At 38.7% G+C, this 19,089-nt stretch overlaps 2 protein-coding genes across 10 annotated transcripts in view; one reads left to right on the forward strand and one right to left on the reverse strand.

The window, feature by feature from the left end:
• clcn3 (chloride channel, voltage-sensitive 3) overlaps positions 1–950 on the reverse strand; it is a 46,210-nt gene extending 45,260 nt beyond the window's left edge. For 4 of the 6 annotated variants that reach the window (XM_012957406.3, XM_012957414.3, XM_012957396.3 and 1 more), the window contains exon 1: positions 672–844. The gene's annotated coding sequence lies outside the window, so the exon portion shown is untranslated. 6 annotated transcript variants of the gene reach the window in all.
• Positions 951–5,312: 4,362 nt separating this feature from the next.
• Positions 5,313–19,089, forward strand: part of nek1 (NIMA-related kinase 1) — a 58,441-nt gene continuing 44,664 nt past the window's right edge. For 3 of the 4 annotated variants that reach the window (XM_012971595.3, XM_031890277.1, XM_012952724.3), the window contains exons 1-8: positions 5,319–5,613; positions 6,034–6,130; positions 10,983–11,080; positions 11,896–11,979; positions 12,121–12,188; positions 13,772–13,858; positions 15,120–15,174; positions 15,691–15,891. In XM_012971595.3, the coding sequence (XP_012827049.2) occupies positions 5,497–5,613; positions 6,034–6,130; positions 10,983–11,080; positions 11,896–11,979; positions 12,121–12,188; positions 13,772–13,858; positions 15,120–15,174; positions 15,691–15,891 (807 nt within the window). In that variant the 5' untranslated portion in view covers positions 5,319–5,496. 4 annotated transcript variants of the gene reach the window in all.

Raw genomic sequence — 19,089 nt, forward strand, 5'->3', positions numbered from 1 at the left:
AGAGTCCATTACTCTTTTTAACACATTATGAGTCAAAATAATCAGCAGCAACATTAAGAAGAGAACCTAACACTGCAGGTTTTGTTTTTTACTCCACTGAAGTTCTTTAATCCTCAATGAAGAAAAGAAATACAATCCTTATTAAAGCATTTAGGCTTAATACATCAGATTGTTAGTTCTAGTCCTGAATTCCGAAACAATCAGGGTAGAATTGGTTATTTAGCGGACAGAATGGCACAGTGGCACATACTATATAAGAAAACAGGTTGGAGGGGATGGCAGTAAATGTATGCTGCTGGGCACAAGTGCATAAGGCAGGATAGTTACGTTAAATGTCCATTTTTAACCAGTGGTTGCACTGCCATTTGCAGTAGGATGGCACATAGCCTGTACCAGCAGATCACAGAACTTTCCTTGCCTCAATGACATTTTTCTACAAGAGTTCCATGATTTCGTACCAGTGAAAGACAACATGTTGAATTGATGCAGTGAATATGCCACAATACATGCCAAGACTATGAAGGGTGCTGAGAGCTGTAGTTTACCAACAGCTAAGGAGCCGCAGGCGGGTCCTCCATTCCTAAAGCTGTATGGCTCCAATATGGGGCATTTATTTTATCTCTGCACTTTACAGGTAAGGCTGAACTGTAAGCCCCACGCCACTCTCCTACCTGAGCTCAGAAGCCGGAAACACCTCCCATTCCTCTGGGACTAAATGCTGCATCCTCCCCCGAGTCCCTCCGCTGCTTCCACACCAGCTACAGCTCCTACTGCCAGGCCTACACACACAGCTACAGCAACCTCATGACCCGACTAACGCCGCATAACCAGTCCCTCTCCTCTGCTGTACCTGGATGGGCGGTCCAAAAACATCCGGGCACTGCTTCCGGGCAGCTGCTGAAGCTGTTGCTAGGGAGGAGGTTACGTTGCTAAGGAAGACCCACCGAGAGAATGAGAATGACCCATTGAAGATCAGCTGATTCTCACGTCTAGTTATCGTTTCATCATCACGTCGGGGAATGCTTAATTAAAAGCCAGGGATTGTCGTCCTTACGCTGTTTCGAAGCAGCAACTCTCGAATCCCTCCAACAAAAGTTGTTATTCAGGAACTAATGGGCACCCTTAAGGTTATTAACCAAGGAATGTGTCAATTCGCACTTATTAGGTCAGGGCTGTCCCCGCCCGATTAAAGCCAGACTGTAACAAGTGCTTTTTCGGTTTGTTTGTTCCATAGTAATTTAGTTATAACAATCTGCTATATACTGATTTAACCGGCTGAACAATACAGATGATTGCTATTGTATGGCAAAAAACTTGTTCAGCAATGGTGGTTTATGTAAATAAATAAATAAATTCATGTTAGATCAGATTTTTTAATAGGGCCCACCAAGGAAACCTTTACTTGTATCTTGAATCATCACAACCTCGGAGCTGCCCACAGTCACCCAGCTGTGTTGTACTACAACTCCCAGAACCCGAGCCCATCCATAGGCAAATACTCAGAGCCCTTCCAGACCAACATTCTTTACAGTATCCAATCTACTTAGTTCACTGAAGGGAACCACCTTCAGGTCTATGGTCTCTTGATGTTCTATATATATATATGCAGCACTTTCTTTTTCTAGCCCACCTCAGTCTCTGGTCTCTAGGGTAGACTTATCGCTATCTTTTTGGCTTTCTGGTGTCAAATAGTCTTTGTACACAATCAGCCCCTGCAACCAGAGCACTTTGCTCATGGCCATTAACTAAGCAGTGCATTCCAATGATGCTGCAGCTAAGCATCCTCTACTGCAGTTTTCTGAGAGTATGCAGAAAAGGAATCTAGTAGTCATTGTAAATATCCAAACTTATATTGCAGATGCCATGGAATGTTCAGACCCAAATGCCAATTTGTAAACAAAGTAATTTCCCTCTCCTGGACCCTCTATTTCAGAGGATTACTTTACTTCTTAATTCCAGCCACCCTGCCCTTTGATAAAGGTGTGGTTGGGATCGCTCTTATTGATCTTACGTAGCAGTGATATACAGTATAGGCTGTATATCACAAGAGCTGTCTCAGCAGATTTTAGAAGGATAATACTGTTAGTTGCTTTTAGAAATATTATTTCATACTTACTCCAATTGTCATTTTCTGGAGAACATCATGTTGTCTTCTATGATTTCCTGGCAGATCAGGTTGATGAAAAGGTAAACAAATTCTTTCATCAAGATTTTAATCAAATTCTTACGGCAGTTTTCCTGCTTTTGGGGAACCACCCTAGGCCTTTATTATACTCCGCCTATGTTGCCATGGTATGTGACACAGCTAATTGGGTGGGGCATTTATACATATTTATTTGGGTGGAGTGTTCTTTTAAATGTTTTCAGAGGAGTTAAATCAATATTTTTTCTGACATGCAGTATGCCGTATGCCAGAAAAGTCACAGTAAAGTCATTTTCTGTTTACAGGGCAACTTTGTTGAAATAACAATAATTGAACATAAAATTATATGATATTTCTCCAAATATCTGAATGTGTGACGTTTCTCAGTAGTGAAAAGTAGACTGAATCAAGAAGCTATCACAGAATTAAACATGGGGCTCTAATGTATATTTAAAACAATTGACTAAATGTACTCATTTACATAATTCCCTTACATTAGTGTAACAAATGCCTTATGACAATGCTAGTGGTAGGCAGCAGAGGCAACTGTTGAGGGCACAACCATGTTGGGAAAGTGGGGATTGGTTAATTTTGAGTTTATTGTTGTTTTAGTTTCCAAATAAAATTATTAATAACAACTTCTTGTTTCTATTTTCACTTTCTTCGTAGTCTGTTTCTGAGACTAAATCTGACAATTACTGGCAATTAATGAATAATGGGGGGAGGGTACCACAGAGTTCTATACCCACACATTAATATTAGGTCACACCAACATGTATCCTGACCTCTTACATCACAGGACAGGGCTCCTACAAATGGGCATTTGCAGTTGCACTAAAAAGCAGATAAAATTGAATGTGAGTGTTTTCAGTAAAAGTTTGCAGTGGAAGAAAAAATCTACATTTACAGGAATGCAATTAAAATCACCCGTGTGTAAGAGCCCCAATATCTTTGTTGCAGGTCCTTATTTATCTGTTCCTACAATTAATAAGATATATAATAAGAAAAATTAGCTGGGTAATCAAATTATGGACAAATTCACAGTAGTTATTATAAAGGAGAACAAAAGGCATAATCACTGGGGGGGGGGGGGGAAGAAATATCCAAGAGCTGAAGCTGTTCTGTATGGAGAGATGGGCTAAAGAGATTATTTTTTTTTAATAAATACATGACGAAATATAATAATTTTTGTTTCACTTGTTTAAGTAGATTTTCTTCATCTTCTTTTAGAAAAATTAGATGATGTTTTAGGTCACATTCATATAAAATCTTAAAGGGTTTACACTGTATCTTACTATATTACTCCCTTTAGATAGAGAAAAAGGGAGGCAACCCTGGAGCACAATATGCTAAATGTGGGAGTGGAAGGGCTTCCTTCTAGCACACGACTTGGACCTGTTGTCAGATTGCCACCTTTTGGAAAGAAGTGATGGATTAATGAATAAGCCTTCCCAGGTCCCAGTTTCCCAGAGGTTTGCCTGTTAGGCCTAGTGGATGATACCTCTACTCTGAACAAGGTCTTTAGCATAGGTCCTGTTCTTCTATGCTAAGTAGATGGCTGCCATCCCTGATAATAAGGTCCTTTGCCTGGTCAAAAACCTATAAAGCCCAATGATACCCTGGGAAATTTGACAAAATGGATTCTTCTTCTTGTAATGGCCTAAAAACTTACATTTTATTTCAGAAAAACCTGATCAGACTATTTAGTCCTAACAGGCCCAGACTGACAATCTGTAGGTTCTGGCAAATGCCAGAGGAGCTGCTGTTTTTTTTGAGCATGCAGTGTAGCACCAGAACATCTCTAAAATTCCCAAATGCCTCCAGTGACACTATTCATATATCACAATGTTTCACTGCCAGTTTGCACAGTTTACACTATAAAAGACAAACTCAAAATGTGTTAAAAAAGGGAAAAGAGTGAAACAAAAAAACTGATGTGAACAAGCTTAAAGTAGCTTTCCATGAGAAACCTGGAAATGATAATGAGAGAAGAAAAACTGGATTATTTTGCCACCAATATAAATTTATTCAGCTTCATCGCCAACAATTTCTAGGTACTGTTTAGTATCACAAATATAAGAAGTATTCTTAAGACTAGTAAATGACTATCCTGTAGCGCTTTCTGGGTAATGGGCAGTGGCGTAACTATCAGAAACTAAGCCTCCCTGAAAAAAAATCTCCTGGGGTGCCAGTGCTTAGCAGCATGAATGTTGCAGTCATCACCCCATAAACGGTATCTCATTGGTGAGAGAGACTACAATACAGCTGCTGTCAATCTGCGGTCTTCTGTATTATAGTTATGCCACTGGTAATGGGCCCTCAATAATACAGACACGCAATTCAAATGAAGAAAAGTTTCAGTGACTTTTTTTTACCTTTTCGCTAAGAAAAAACTTGATGGATGTTATGTAACATTTCAACTATAGTATTCCTCTGGCTGTGTCTAACTAGGGTCATGTGAATGAAGTTTCTAGAAATGTTGTTCCCCATTTCACGTTCCAATTACATTATTTCTAAATGAAAAATTCTGAAACTGTAGAATTCTAACCAATTTTAATGGGGCCAACAGTTTGTAGTGCATATCAAACCTGAAAGCTCCCATAGGATTTGTGGTTCTTTAATTCACTTACTATAGAAATGGAATGGAAGGGTTTGATCAAGCTTGGTCTGCAGAGGTTAAAAAGTTTTTTGCTTAAACCGTGTCAGTGGTTAAAAAAGTTGGACTACGGAACTAAAGTCTAATATCTCAATATATAATGAGATGGTGCATACAGTATATTACACATGTAGTACATTTATAGCAAATGTAACTATAACTATAGCTTTAAATGTTTTGTGTAGCTACCTTAAATATGAAAAGTTGTTGCAGCATCAAATACATTAAACATTAATCTAAGCTAGTGAAACATAATATCCAGGCAGAGTACAAACACAAATAAACTAATGAAATATGTATAATGGGAAAAATTATATAATGCTTTGTTGTTCTGGGACTAAACACCTATATTTGTACACACCTTGGCAGCTAAATACATCATGAAGCCAAGTTAGTAGCTGTAGAAGCTATATGGGAGCCCCCCAACAAAAAAAGTCGAGAACGCCAGGAACAAATATGGCTGCAAGTGCGCCCAGTTGAAAAATTGTGTGTGCAACCAATAGGCGATTAGAAGCAGAAAGCTGCAGTGACGCTAATTGTGTGCGCCAAATTGTGGCGGCCCCGCTGCCCAGCAACAACTAACATCACGCAGCGGGCAGGCCAGCTAGGAGGCAGTGACAGGGCGCTGTGCATTCCAGTATCGTTCTCATCCCACTCAAAGTCCTGCGAGCAGAGCCATGCCGTAGGGGCCCTGACCATGAATAAGTACGTGAGAGTCAGCAAGATCGGAGAAGGTTCCTTTGGAAAGGCCATTCTGGTGAAATCTAAAGATGATGGCAAGCAATATGTCATCAAAGAAATCGGCATCTCCAAGGTGGGTCATATACATATGCATATATCTTACTCTTCAGCTATAGGTTTGAACTGTATTATCAGAAAATATGATGGCTTGTGTTGTTTTAACTATATGGCAAACGTACTTTGTGTTATAATTTATTGAGAAATATAACATTCAAGGCTGCAGGGTGAAAGCAAGCTGGCTACACCCTGGCAGACATAAGGTTGAAATCCCATTTTGACATGGGATCTTTATATAATAATTGAGGGCTCTCGCTGTTTGGGTCTGTGTATTAGACAGCCCTGAATTAAATTCTATTTTCTAAGAATTATGAAAAAATACTCATCCTTATTTTTCCATATAGCTCCAGAAAGTTACACAGATAGTTGCAATAAAAAACAATAAACAAAATCTGAAAACTGTTTGAACTGATTTGTGTGATGTTTTTTTTTCCAGATGTCAAACAAGGAGAGGGAGGAATCCAGGAGGGAAGTTGCTGTGTTGGCAAATATGAAGCATCCAAATATTGTCCAATACCAAGAGTCATTTGAAGGTCAGGGATTTTTTTTATCCATATTTCATTTGCTTTCAAAAACTTATAGTATAAATATATAACAGTCAGCCTGCATATATTTAGTAAAGTGTACATTTGTTGATAGTTGTAAATACAAAGGTGTGTATAAGTGCCAATGTGAGCACAATGTCTTTGTGTGATGAGTTTTTTATACATGCCCCGGTACTTAGTATGTTAATTAGAATATGTTTTACATGCTAGAAAATAGTGCCTTTAGAAAAAAAATAGGTAACAGACGTTAGAGGAATGCCTAAAATTACTTGAATAAACGCATGTTGTGTTGCTCAATTTATTTTCTGTTGCTCATTGTTTTCTGCATATAAAATGCATTAATGCATGAATCTTGCACCCATATGTAGGGGGCTGTAATGAATCACTTTATACATGCTTATTTTACTGATCATGTCTGTAGTTCCTGGTATGTTTTCTGAATGTGCATACGGACTAATATCCTCTTGTTTAATTTTGAAGTCAGGAAGTCATTCTGACAGATAATTCATTTATTCCCGTTCTGCTATTTTATTCTCATCATAATGACATATAATGTCTAACTGTCTCCAGAAGTTCAGAGAAGGTAATCCATCCAATGCATAATCACTGTCTTTTTAGCATAAAACATAAGAGTATGGAGCCTAATTCTGGCTGTTGGTAGGTACTACATCATCATTAACTCCCAGTAAGCAGACCACGGGGTCAGGGTATTTGGGGGGTGCCAAGGTCTCCATTATGTCCTTCCAAAATCTCTTTATACAGGGGCATGACCAGACCATGTGTATAAAGTTGGCACCTGGAGTGTTGCATCGGGGGCAGAGATCATCTTGCCTTTTGCCAATTTTTAGAAGCTTTAGAGTGGTTATGTACACTTGGTGGAGAAGTTTATATTGTATGAGCCTGTTTTTTATTGATATTAGAAAGTCATAGGCAGTGTCTTCTGCTTCCTACCATTGTTCCTCTTAAAGGTCTGGAATAGCCTGCATCCAGAGATCACATGCACGGGCAAAGGGTGCTGGAAGACTTTCCAATATGTTAATTGTATTGGGTGGATAGGAGTTTTTTTTTTTTGGGGGGGGGGGGGGGTAAATCATGTCCTCTAGAGAGATGGTGACCTTTGCAGGAGAGAGTGAGTGAAACTGAGCCTGAAAAGCATGTTGCAGCTGGTGGTACCTATACAATTGAACCTGGTGGTCTGGTAACCTCTCTTGTCGGGTTTGGAATGTAGGGAATTGAGCCTCGGGAAGGCGGTCGGACAGTTTTTTGAGGCCTAAACAGGACCAGTATACAATATCAAGTAAGTCGTAGAAGTGTGGAAGGAGTTAATTGCTCCACAGTGGGAGATAGGGTGATGGGAACGGCAGAGGGTGACCCAGCAGTTTGAGGGCAGTTGCCCATGCTTGCTGTGGAGTCTTTAGGGTGTCTGGGAGAGTGTCCATATCAGAGGAGTGCCGGTAGGGGTAGGTACCCAGGCCTTCATTTGAGTGGAGGATAGAGGCTTGGAGAGGCATATTGGGATTATAGGGATTGGGTGATAGACACCAGTATAAATAATATATTGGAGAGGCCAAATATTAGAACAAGAAGTGGGGAAGCCCTTGCCCCCCTTTGGTTGTGGGGGAAGTCAATCTCACCCAGGAAATGCGGGGTGTCTTATTTGCCCATATAAATGGGTTAATCAATTTATTTAGCTTCTTAAAAAAGGAGCGGGGAATGGGGTGTTATGAAATATGTAAAGGAATTTTGGTAGGTATGTAACTTTGATGATGTTCACCCGCCCCAATAGAGAGAGTGGTAGCCTTCGCCTAATTCTTGAGTGTCAGAGAAAGAGAGTTTGTTAGGGGGTATAAATTTAGTTCCATGAATGAATGTGGGTCTGGGTGTATCTGCACTCCCAGGTATTTAAATGATGTGACCCTCTTTAGCTGTGTATTTGGTGGGGCCTGTATATCTGGGTTGGGATCAATATTATATAATTGGTCCCTGTAACTTTTCGGCACTGCTCCTATTTAAAGGACAATGAAAGGTTAATATAACTTAAAAGTAAGTCTAAAGGCATTCTTTTTAAGTACTTACTGCATATCTAAATTCCCAGATCCCTGCTTGCTTCTCTGAGATATGGTGCTGGCAGCCTACAGCAGTGTGAAGACTACAGTGACATCACTGAAATCTCTCTGTCCTTCCTGTAGGTGCCAGCGGCAGCCTTCCTATTCTCTGAGCATGTGTGTAACTTGATCCTGTCTCCTGTTCTGAGCTACACATGCCCACCAGCCAATCAGAAGCGGATCTGGCAGAGGGGAGAGGGGGGGGGGAGGAATGAAACACATGTGCAGTATGAAGCAAGGAGGGAAAGGAAGGGAGAATACCTTTTTAGAGATGGCTGCCTGTTCTAGAAAATGTGAAGTAAGTGTGACTGAGTAAATATTTGATTAGGTGAGCCAAAAGTGTGACGTTTTTACTAAACAATAGGAGGACTATTGGGCAGTATGCTTTTTAAATTTTAACTTGCATTCTCCTTTAATACAAAGAGGTGCATTTCTATAATTATTTAATCGATGTCCTGGGTACTGGCCACAAACACATCAGTGACATCCAGTTTCTTAACCCCACACCCCTTATTTACAATGCGCCTTACCGACTGCGTGTAACAATGTTGCATTTCCCTTTCCTGCTAGACGTTTATTTTTCTTACACAATGAAATAATTGATTATTGGACACTGGGCTTCCTCAGGCGATTTTAAGAGTGTGTGTTTATAAATGGTGCTTGTAGACTGCTCATCTTTCATGAGTAAACTAGAGAATCTCACATTACAAGTTATTGTCCAGTTGGTCTTTGATGTTCATCACTCTAAAATGATTGCTTGAGGGACTTTCATTTGCTGCACCGCAGTTACAGCCCCCCCCCCTCCAATATATACATACATGCTGGAAATTGGAGAGACATATAGACACAATTTAATTACACCATTTCAACTACATAGTTTTTTTCTGTCATTTGTTGTAAAAGAATATGCTATCACTTGCTGACTGAAATTACTATTGCAATAATGTGTAGTTAAAAAAGCATCTCAAAGTAAGTCAGTCATGGGGTAGACAAAATGTCAAGTATGTCAAGGGATGGCAAGTCCGCAGGTAGGGTGCCGGGTTCAAGCAGTTTTGTCTTGGGCACAATACTACTTGGCCCAGCTCTGCCTCTCTCTTTTAGGAATACTGTCATATAAGTCAGAAACTGTATGTAGTGGGATATTGGGCCATTCTTCAAGAACAAAAGCCTCCTGGGACCTGTTATCCAGAATGCTTGAGGTTTTCCAGAACAGGATCTTTCTGGGATTTGGATAATCATGCCTTAAGTCTACTAAAGAATTATTTAAACATAAAATGAACCCAATAGGATTGCTTTGCATCCAATAAAGATTAAAGAGGTGGTACACTTTATGGTAACTTTTAGTATGTTATAGAATGTCCTTTTCCTAGCAACTTTGCAATTGCAATTATTTATTTTTTTATAGTTTACCAACTACTTCTGTAGCTTTCCATCTTTCAAATGGGGGGTCAGTGACCCCCACAGCCAGAAACGATTGCTTTGTAAGCTTACAATTTAATTATTATTGTTACTTTTTATCACTTATCTTCCCATTCAGCCAAGGTAAATTAGACCCTAGCAACCAGAAATTCCAAAACTGGAGAGCTGCTGAACAAAAAGCTAAATGGCTAAAAAGCTCAAAAAATAAAAAATGACAACCAGATGCATATTGTCTCAGAATATCATTGTCTACATCATACTAAAAGTTAATTAGAAGGTGAACAATCCCTTTAATTATATCTTAGTTGGGATCAAGTACAAGGTACTGGTTTATTATTACAGAGAAAAAGGAAATCATTATTAAAAATTTGGAATCTATGGGGAATGGCCTTCCTGTAATGTAGAGCTTTCTGGATAACAAGTTTCCAAATAATTGATCCAATACCTGTATATGATAACAGTGGACTCAATGGGATAACAAGATTTTGGAGATGTATACATCCTATATTAAATATGCATATTAAATAATTAACTTACTGTAACCTTGACAAAGCTCTCTGAGAGGGCCGAAACTTTGGTTCACAAATAAACGTTTATTTTCATTTTTAAAAGACCATGGTACACAGTGCTGTTTATCTGAACTCAATACCCTGGCAGCGCTCTTCATTGAGAGTGGCAATAATGGAATGTATACCTTTACTGCCAGGTATCCGGCCAACTTGCTGGTTGACACAATTGGTTTGACACAATAATGACAGTTGTATGGTATTGCACCTACAATCTAGTACTATGAGTACCATAAAGCAATAGATGTTTGCTTGTATGGATTTTTTAGGGACATGTTTTTCAAACATGATAAATATGGCCCTAAATATCCCATACAAGTGAAAATTGATTGGTGGACTGTTCCTCTGGTGAAATGCGGTGACATTGTGCACTATGTATCACTGTATATTGGTGGAGATTAAATGGTGCACAGGGTGTTGTTGTGATAAATATAGCGTATTGACTACAAGTTGCTTCCCATTGACTTGAATGGAATGTAATTACCAGTGGGTAGTGGGTGTTTTTGACTGATCAAAATATTTCATGTACTGCTGCAATGTGGTGCTGTTACAGCAAACAAAGGATGCATTTGTAAAACTGCAAAAAGCAATATCATCTGTTTGTCCAATGTTGGTAAGACTAATGACATTGATTGGCCTTTTTATTTTGGTAAATCTGTAATTATTAAACTTTTTTGCTGCCCAGAAGTTGCATAGCTCTCTTTAATTCACAGAATACTATATAAAAATCTTATTGTTTTTCTGTTCTAGAAAGTGGATGTCTTTACATTGTGATGGATTATTGTGAAGGAGGGGACCTATTTAAAAGAATAAATTCACAGAAAGGGGTTTTGTTTTCAGAAGATCAGGTAAATGAGTTATGTTTTTACTTTCTGTATTCATGCACATTTTCTGAATGCTCATGCTTGATCACAGTAACATAGTAAAAGTTCTTTCTTTGTTTCTGAAAATCTGTATTTTTAAAGGTAATGCCAGAATAACATAAATGCAAGGAGTATTAGCAGTGTCTGGCACTGTCAGGCAGGGTCGGACTGGGCCGCCAGGACACCGGGAAAAATCCCGGTGGGTCCAGGCTCTAGTGGGCACCGGCGGCCCAGACCCGTCTCTCACCTGCTGAAGGGCCCACCGGGGCTCCCGCCCCAGGGGCACTGCAGGTGCCCGCACCCTGCCCGACCGCTTTTCCCCTGACGCGTTAAATTTACGCACTCAGGGGAGGACGTCGTGTGGGGGGCCCCTGGGGGGGGGGCGGTGCGGGCACCTGCAGTGCCCCTGGGGCGGGAGCCCCGGTGGGCCCTTCAGCCCCTAGTCCGACTCTGCTGTCAGGTTACCCCTGAGAGAAAGTGACTGCCCCTTCCTTTGAGTGAACTCATATTCTCCTAAGTCAGCTACTATATGGGATCACTTGGTTGCATGTTTTAGTGCCAACTAAGTTTCTAAACCCTCCAGTAGCTCTTGGGGTTCTTGCAGAGACTGTACAATGCAACCCCTATAATAAAGTTTCATCAGTAAGAGGCAAAACAAAAGTAGTAGTTTTGTAGTCTGTTTATTGTCTTTCTTTTCTTCTTGATAGTTCATGAAATTTGACTCAGTGGCTCTTTTTGTGAAGATGAAGTTGGGTACAAGTTGGATGTAGTAATGCAGCTGTTGTTCTCTCCCTATTTAGATCCTGGACTGGTTTGTGCAGCTGTGCCTGGCTCTAAAGCATGTACATGACAGGAAGATTCTGCATCGGGACATAAAGTCCCAGGTACTGTGCATTAAATTACCAACAGCAATGCACTTAAGTTACATCTATTATTAAATTATTTATATTCTTATTTTAGACTCTTATTGTTTATCTGTATTTTATATCGGTAGAACATTTCTTTCTTGTTTTTGTCTTTCTTAGAATATCTTTCTAACAAAAGGTGGTACAATACAACTGGGTGATTTTGGAATAGCACGGGTGTTAAACAGGTAAGCAATAAAAATAAAATAGTATTAGTCTAAAAAGAATTTTAAGAATGCAAAATCTCAGATTAGTAACCTAGTCACACTTCTTACTGTCCAACAGAACATAAATCTGGGTTATGAGGCCATTACCAAATTCAAACCCTTAACAATGTCAGTGACATGTGAACCAGTGCAGGTCAGACACAGTCTGGGGGTTCTAAAAGCTTGTCTCCTCATTTAATCTTTAAGGGCTTCAAACCTTGGGATAGGCAAAACAAAACAGAGACACACCAACATCAGACAATTTACTCAGTTGGATAATAAACACTTATCTTTAAAAAAAAAAAAAAAAAGATTTTATTTTGCAATTTTTAAATACAATAATATATTAAAGAGTCCCCAGAACAAAAAGAGAGAGGATGAATGAAAGGAGAAAGAAAAGGCATGAGTCTGTACACAATTTTTTGTATTTTCTTAAATAGGGCACAGCTTACTAGAAATATAGTACAGCCAATTAGAAACTTTGCCAATTCAGGCTGGCGAAAGTACAGTTCTGGTTTCAGCCACTTCTAATGGCCTAGAGGGGAACTGTGGCAGGTAGGCATGTTTTAGCTGCTTGTATCTAAAAAGCATATTGCCTGGAAGTGGGAATTGGGCTCCGAATGCATTGAATTGTTTATACTTCCCGCCGTGGTTACAACACCTTCCTTAAAGGAGTTGTTCATCTTTGAGTTAACTTTAAATATGGTGTAAAGAGTAATATTCTGAGACAATTTTCAATTGATCTTTGTTTTTTTATTTTTTTCTGGAAAGTAGATGCACAAAAAACCATCACTTCAAAATTGAACAAGGTCAAGAAATGGTTGCATTACAATGCAAGCCTAAGCAGGGGTGGGAAATGCTTCTTCAGAGTATCATGGTTTCCTTTCAGTTTTTGGAATCAGGAATTTCTATGTATATATTTATTTTTAAAAGTTCATACCATCCCTCAGCCTACTATTTAAATGTGCTGGACTCGGGCACAACTTCTCTAACACTGGCAAGCAGAGCCGATGGGCTGGAGATATTAGGGGCCATGTACGTGGAAGGCAGGGTACAAAGTATAAAAAAACGGGCATAATCCATTTACTATATACCTCATGCTGCATTTCTTATAGGCTGTTAGGTGCAGAGCATAGCCGGAACCTGGACACAACTGCTTCCTAAATGAGCGCTAAGGGGTATTGTTTGTGCCCCTTAGTGCTTTTGCACTTCTGTCTTGGTTCTTAGTATATGATGCCTATTTTTTATATGATCTTTAATCTTGCTGGATCTTTGCATTCCTCAACAGCAAATGCCTTGCAAAGGCCTTAAGGCTTTAAGACTTTTAAGAGCAGCAGCAACAAATATAAAATACACTTCGCTGAACTGTCTATATAAAATGTTGCTGCTGTGCTGAGTGATTTGGCAGCTTTCACTTGTTAGGTATGAAAACAAACAGTGTGAAGAGATGCTTATATACACTTCCTGCCCCTTTATTTTATAGGAATGTTAAAAATATTCTTAGGGTTATATTTTCTTTGTGAATACAGATGTTGTGATTTGCTTGTATTTTTTCCGCTATACAGCACTGTAGAGCTGGCTCGCACCTGTATAGGAACTCCGTACTATCTGTCTCCTGAGATATGTGAAAACAGGCCATATAACAACAAGAGGTTTGTATAAATCAACTCTTAGGGCACATTATTGGGCTTATGTTTCATGGAAGGTGTTAGAGGCTTAACATCATAACATTCCTTGGTGTATATGGCCACACACCTCTAAAAGCTAAAAAAAAATGATCACCTTTAATGGGTATTAAAAATAAAGTAATTTTAGCCATGACAGAAAGGAACTTTTTATGGAGCAGGTGGCCAGGTACATACAGGGAATATGAGATGGCTTCTGAGCAGCAGTGTGGTAGTCTTTGAGCTCCTGGAACATAACAGTCGACAACCTGTTTAGGCTCAGTGCAATAGGTGGCTGCTGAATTATTAATAACCTTTATTGTTTAAATATGTTAGATACAGTCTTTTTACTCCCAAGACTTATCTGATTAACACCGTGCTAATCTATGCCAGTGTCTATATGTGGGCAGCACTTTAATTGCAGAGGGACTTACTGGGTTCCACAGCAAAATCTTTTAGGCCTCCTCCAAAGCTTTAAATCAGTCTATTTTGTCTACACATAAAAATTATGTATTAGTTTGGTCTTCACTGGGTGTGCATGTAAAACCATTGTTGTGAGTCCTTGATCAGTATACACAAAGTAACCCAAATACATCAAAAGTATGATGTAAACACTATTAAAAAAAGTAGTGCTTCTTTCTGTTTCACCTGTTTGAAACATAGGCCAAAGGTGGAATTTATAATTCCACCTTTGGCCTATGTTTCAAACAGGTGAAATAGAAAGAAGCACTACTTTTTTAAAAAGTATTCAAAGCACATTTTTTAAATAATTTACCTAGTAATAAAGTGTGTAGAATTCTGATGAGCTAATTTTTTCACCAGACATTGATTTGCTGCAAAATTCCGCATTTGGCCATTGGCCACAACAAAATATTTGCCACCAATAACACCCATTGACTTTAATGTATTTGGAGTGAGAAAAAAGTTGCGCACATCAAAAAAGATGTGGTTGCAGCAAAAAAAAAAGTTGCAGTCTCATCAAACAAGTCACACTCGTAAAAAAAAAAAGTTTAGCAGTAGCATTTCACAGTTTTTTTGTTTTTTTTTTAGCAGTTTTGCTTATTTTACGGCAAACTGGGACAGATTCACTTATCACTAGTGTAGAGGTGGTTTTGAGGGAGAACTGAAGTACAAAAAAACAACCACAAGGTGCCACACATGTTGCAAATATGTGACATATATATGTCGATATAACAGGTTCCCCCTTTTAATATTACTAAACTGACGTTTGTGTTTTTCCTTTTAATAGTGATATTTGGGCGCTGGGCTGTGTTTTGTATGAAATGTGCACCCTCAAGCATGCGGTACGTTTTTTAAAAAATATTTATATAATGTTGTTCCCACCACCCATGTGCTCCTCTACACATAAACAGGATCACCTGTATTCATATGTTTTACTGAATATTATAAAAAAAAATCAGTGTGAAAACAAGGCCTTTTATCAACAAGTCATGTATTCACAAATACAACAATCAACAAATTAGGCTCATGTTGTAGAACTTGGATACATGCTGCTCTGACTATTCTGCATTTATAATGCCCTACTTTGCATCACTGCTGAAACTCGTGATCAGGTAAGCACTTGATTTGGATGCAAATATAATTAAAAACATCTTTTTTAATGTATTAACACTGGAAGAATGCTTTTCTTATTTTGTGAATTCCAACAATATTTTAAGATTTAACTGAAGTTTAACTTCTCCTTTAAAAATTATAATTGAAAACAAGGGCATCTAATGGTTGATCATAATACATTGTGACTCAGCTACTAATTCAGCGACAAAATAACTCTCTGCCTTATGCTATTTGTTTTCCTCCAGTTTGAAGCTGGCAACATGAAGAACTTAGTACTGAAAATAATCCGAGGCTCCTATCCCCCTGTGTCTGTGCATTATTCTTATGACCTACGCAATCTGCTCTCAATGCTTTTTAAGAGGAATCCTAGGGATCGTCCATCTGTCAACTCCATATTGGAGAAGCCTTTTATATATAGACGTATTGAGAAGTTTTTGTCCCCACAGGTAAGGGTTTGTATTGTAATGAATGTTTAGTTCAGTTTTGCTGAGATTGGTTTGCTTCTTGTGCCTGCACTGCTAGGCATCCTACAGAATTGTTAGCCATTCAAGCATTTAGGAATGTTTAATAATTCTTTCCATCTCACCTATCAAGCTTAATTATTTTTATTATAATAAATCTGCCAAATCTCATAAATGGGCATTGACCGTGTTTTATTTTTCTCAGTTAACTCAGTTACTATCAATGCAGATCAAATTAAAGCAGGGATGTGCTTTCTTAGCTGATTAATTTAAATTAGGTACTTTCAGAATCAATCTATTTCAGCTTAGTTTGTTAATTGGAATGGCAGATCTTAAATGGCCAATACATACCTAAAAACACCTTTGCTAAAAATAAGTAGCATATTAATAAATAAATAACTTGTATTAAAAATTACATTTTGCTCAAAAACGTTTGGTAGTACACTTTTTAGAAGTGGCGAGACTACTAATTGCCCAGAGATGGAAAACGGACTTACCCCCAGCTATCTCAGAGTTAGTAAATTTCCTAGACCTCACTGAAAGGTTTGAATTTTTTGACACCAGAAATAGAAACTCTTTGGGCAACCACCATAAAAAGTGGTCCCCTTGGAAACACTTCAATGAAGGGTAGACAAAGAAATAATTATATCATGCTCAACGTAATGTACAGTCTAACTATAATTTAATATTGTCTGCCTCCCTGCTCTTTTCCCCCTTTTTTTTTTTTTTTTTTCCTTCTCCTTCTCTCTTTCCCCCCTCTTAGCCTTACTTTTCTCTTTCCTTTCCTTTTTTCTTTCACTTATCTTTTTAAGATTCTGTTAAGTGTCCCTTATGTGTCCCTTATGTGACACAAGGAATAACTAATGTAAAATTCAAGGCCTAAGCTGAAAGTTATGAAACTAATAACTTGTATTAAGGCCAATATGTGTGTGTTATATGCTGTTTCGATAATATTTTATTATGAAAATAAAAATTTGTTAATAAAAAAAAAAAAAAAAATACATTTTGCAGATGATTTCAATTTAAATAATCCATATTTCCTTTTTTCCATTATAAAGCACTAATTTGAAATTTGGGCTACGTTCACTGAACTCACCCCCCCCCCCCCACTTACCACTCCCCCTTCTTTTATAAACAGGGTAATTCTTCAAAGCTCTCTATATACCTTTAAACAAACCTCCCCCTTATCTTAGCAGCTGACTTTAAGCAGCTCATTATCAGGGACCTCTCAGTGGACTGGTAGTTTTATCAGCTCCTTTGAGGTTCTTTGGGACCAAAAAAGTGTCAGGAAGTACTAAAGTGAAACTGGCTTCATATTCTTGTTTAGTGCCAGGAATAACAGAAACCTTAGATATGTGCTAATTAAAATAGTAGGCAAAAAGTTTGTTCAGAAGCCCTATTCATTCAGCTTATATTGAAAAGAGTTCTTATGGATCCTTCATATTTAATCTATCCATAGGTATAATTTGCACTGTCACAGAGCACAAAGTGATGAAGTTAATGAAAACTCTAATGTGAATAGTTCAGGAGAACAGAATGTGTTGCACTACTGCACAATTACCAAATTCTTGTAAACAAAGTATTGATCACTTTAGTACATTCTTCTGACAGAAGCAGCTCATTTAGAAATACTGGGCAAATTTGCCTCTGGACAGTAATTGATTGCAGCCAATCAGACTTTTGTTTTCATTGTTCTGTCTTTAGCTGTCTGGACATCAGTTAATAGAGCTTCTCCAGCAGAATCCTGCATTGAAATCCGTTTTCAAAAATGCAAACAGATATTTTTATTTTTAATTTTGAAATTTCACATCATGGGGCTAGCCATATTCTTCATTTCCCAGAGTGCCAAAGCCATGTGACCTGTGCTCTGATAAACTTCAGTCACACGTTACTGCTAAGCTGCAAGTTGGAGTGATATCACCTCCCTCCCAGCAGCCGATCAGCAGAACAATGGGAAAGTAGCAAGATAGCAGCTCCCAGTAGATATCAGAATAGCACTCAATAGTAAGGGGCCCATTTATCAAAGTAAGATCGCTTCTGAATACAAAAAAAATGTAATTTTTTCTAAGTTTTCGTACTGTGCATATATTTTGTGACTTTTTCGTTAATTCGCACAACTTTTTCGTACTTTGCGACAAAAAGCACAACAATTTGTGCGACAAAATCGCCAAGGCTTCCAAACACATACACAGCAGGATCAAAGTCAGAAAGGTTTTCCCGCCGTTTATGATCGCTCGGATACGAAAATTTTGTGAGTTTCGGTTCGCCAATACAATATTACCATGACTAATATGATTTTTTCGTAAGCATTTTCGTGATATTTGCGGTCATCAGGAATTATTGTATCTAATTCGAATTTTACTCGTTTTGGGATTCAATCTCATACTTTGATGAATCAGCCCCTTGTATGTATGTATGTATGTATGTATGTATAACTTTATTTATAAAGCGCCACAAGGGTACGCAGCTGTACAATATTACAGAATACAAAATTACACACAGGGAGGACAAGTGATATAATAAATAAATACAATATATATATATTTATATATAAGTGCCATGTGGTATGAGACACAGTAGGAAGGAGGTCCCTGCCCCGTAGAGCTTACAATCTAAGTGGTTGGGTAACAGGCACAAAGCGGGTATACAGGCACAAAGCGGAAGGTAAGAGTGCATCAGGTATGGGCATTTGCCCTTAAGCGCAGGACTAGGCAAAATAATGTTTTAGTGCTCCAGAAGGTAACAGCTGAGCTTTTTCTTAAAGAGAGTGGGTGAGTTTTCCCTACGGAGGGATTCAGGGATAGAGTTCCAGAGGTAAGGAGCAGCGAGATAGAAAGGTTTAAGACGAGAGAGCGCAGTGGGTGTGGATGGTGTAAAAAGACGGAGGCTCTGAGAGGAGCGGAGGAGACGACCAGGAACGTGCAAGGAGACCAGTGAAGAAATGTAGTGAGGAGCAGAGGAGTGAAGGGCTTTAAATGTTAGCAGAAGGATTTTGTAAGCTATCCTCTGCTTAACAGACAACCATGCAAGAGCGTTTAATTGAGGCTGAACAGGTTCCCTCTTAGGAGAGAGCAGGAGGATCCTGGCAGCAGAGTTTAAAATTGATTGCAGGGGAGAGAGGTGGGAGTCCGGGAGGCCGGTTAGTAGGAGATTGCAGTAATCTAAGCGGGAAAGGATAAGGGC

The sequence above is a fragment of the Xenopus tropicalis genome, chromosome 1 (genome assembly GCF_000004195.4).
Source record: "Xenopus tropicalis strain Nigerian chromosome 1, UCB_Xtro_10.0, whole genome shotgun sequence".
Classification (NCBI taxonomy): Eukaryota; Metazoa; Chordata; class Amphibia; order Anura; family Pipidae; genus Xenopus; species Xenopus tropicalis.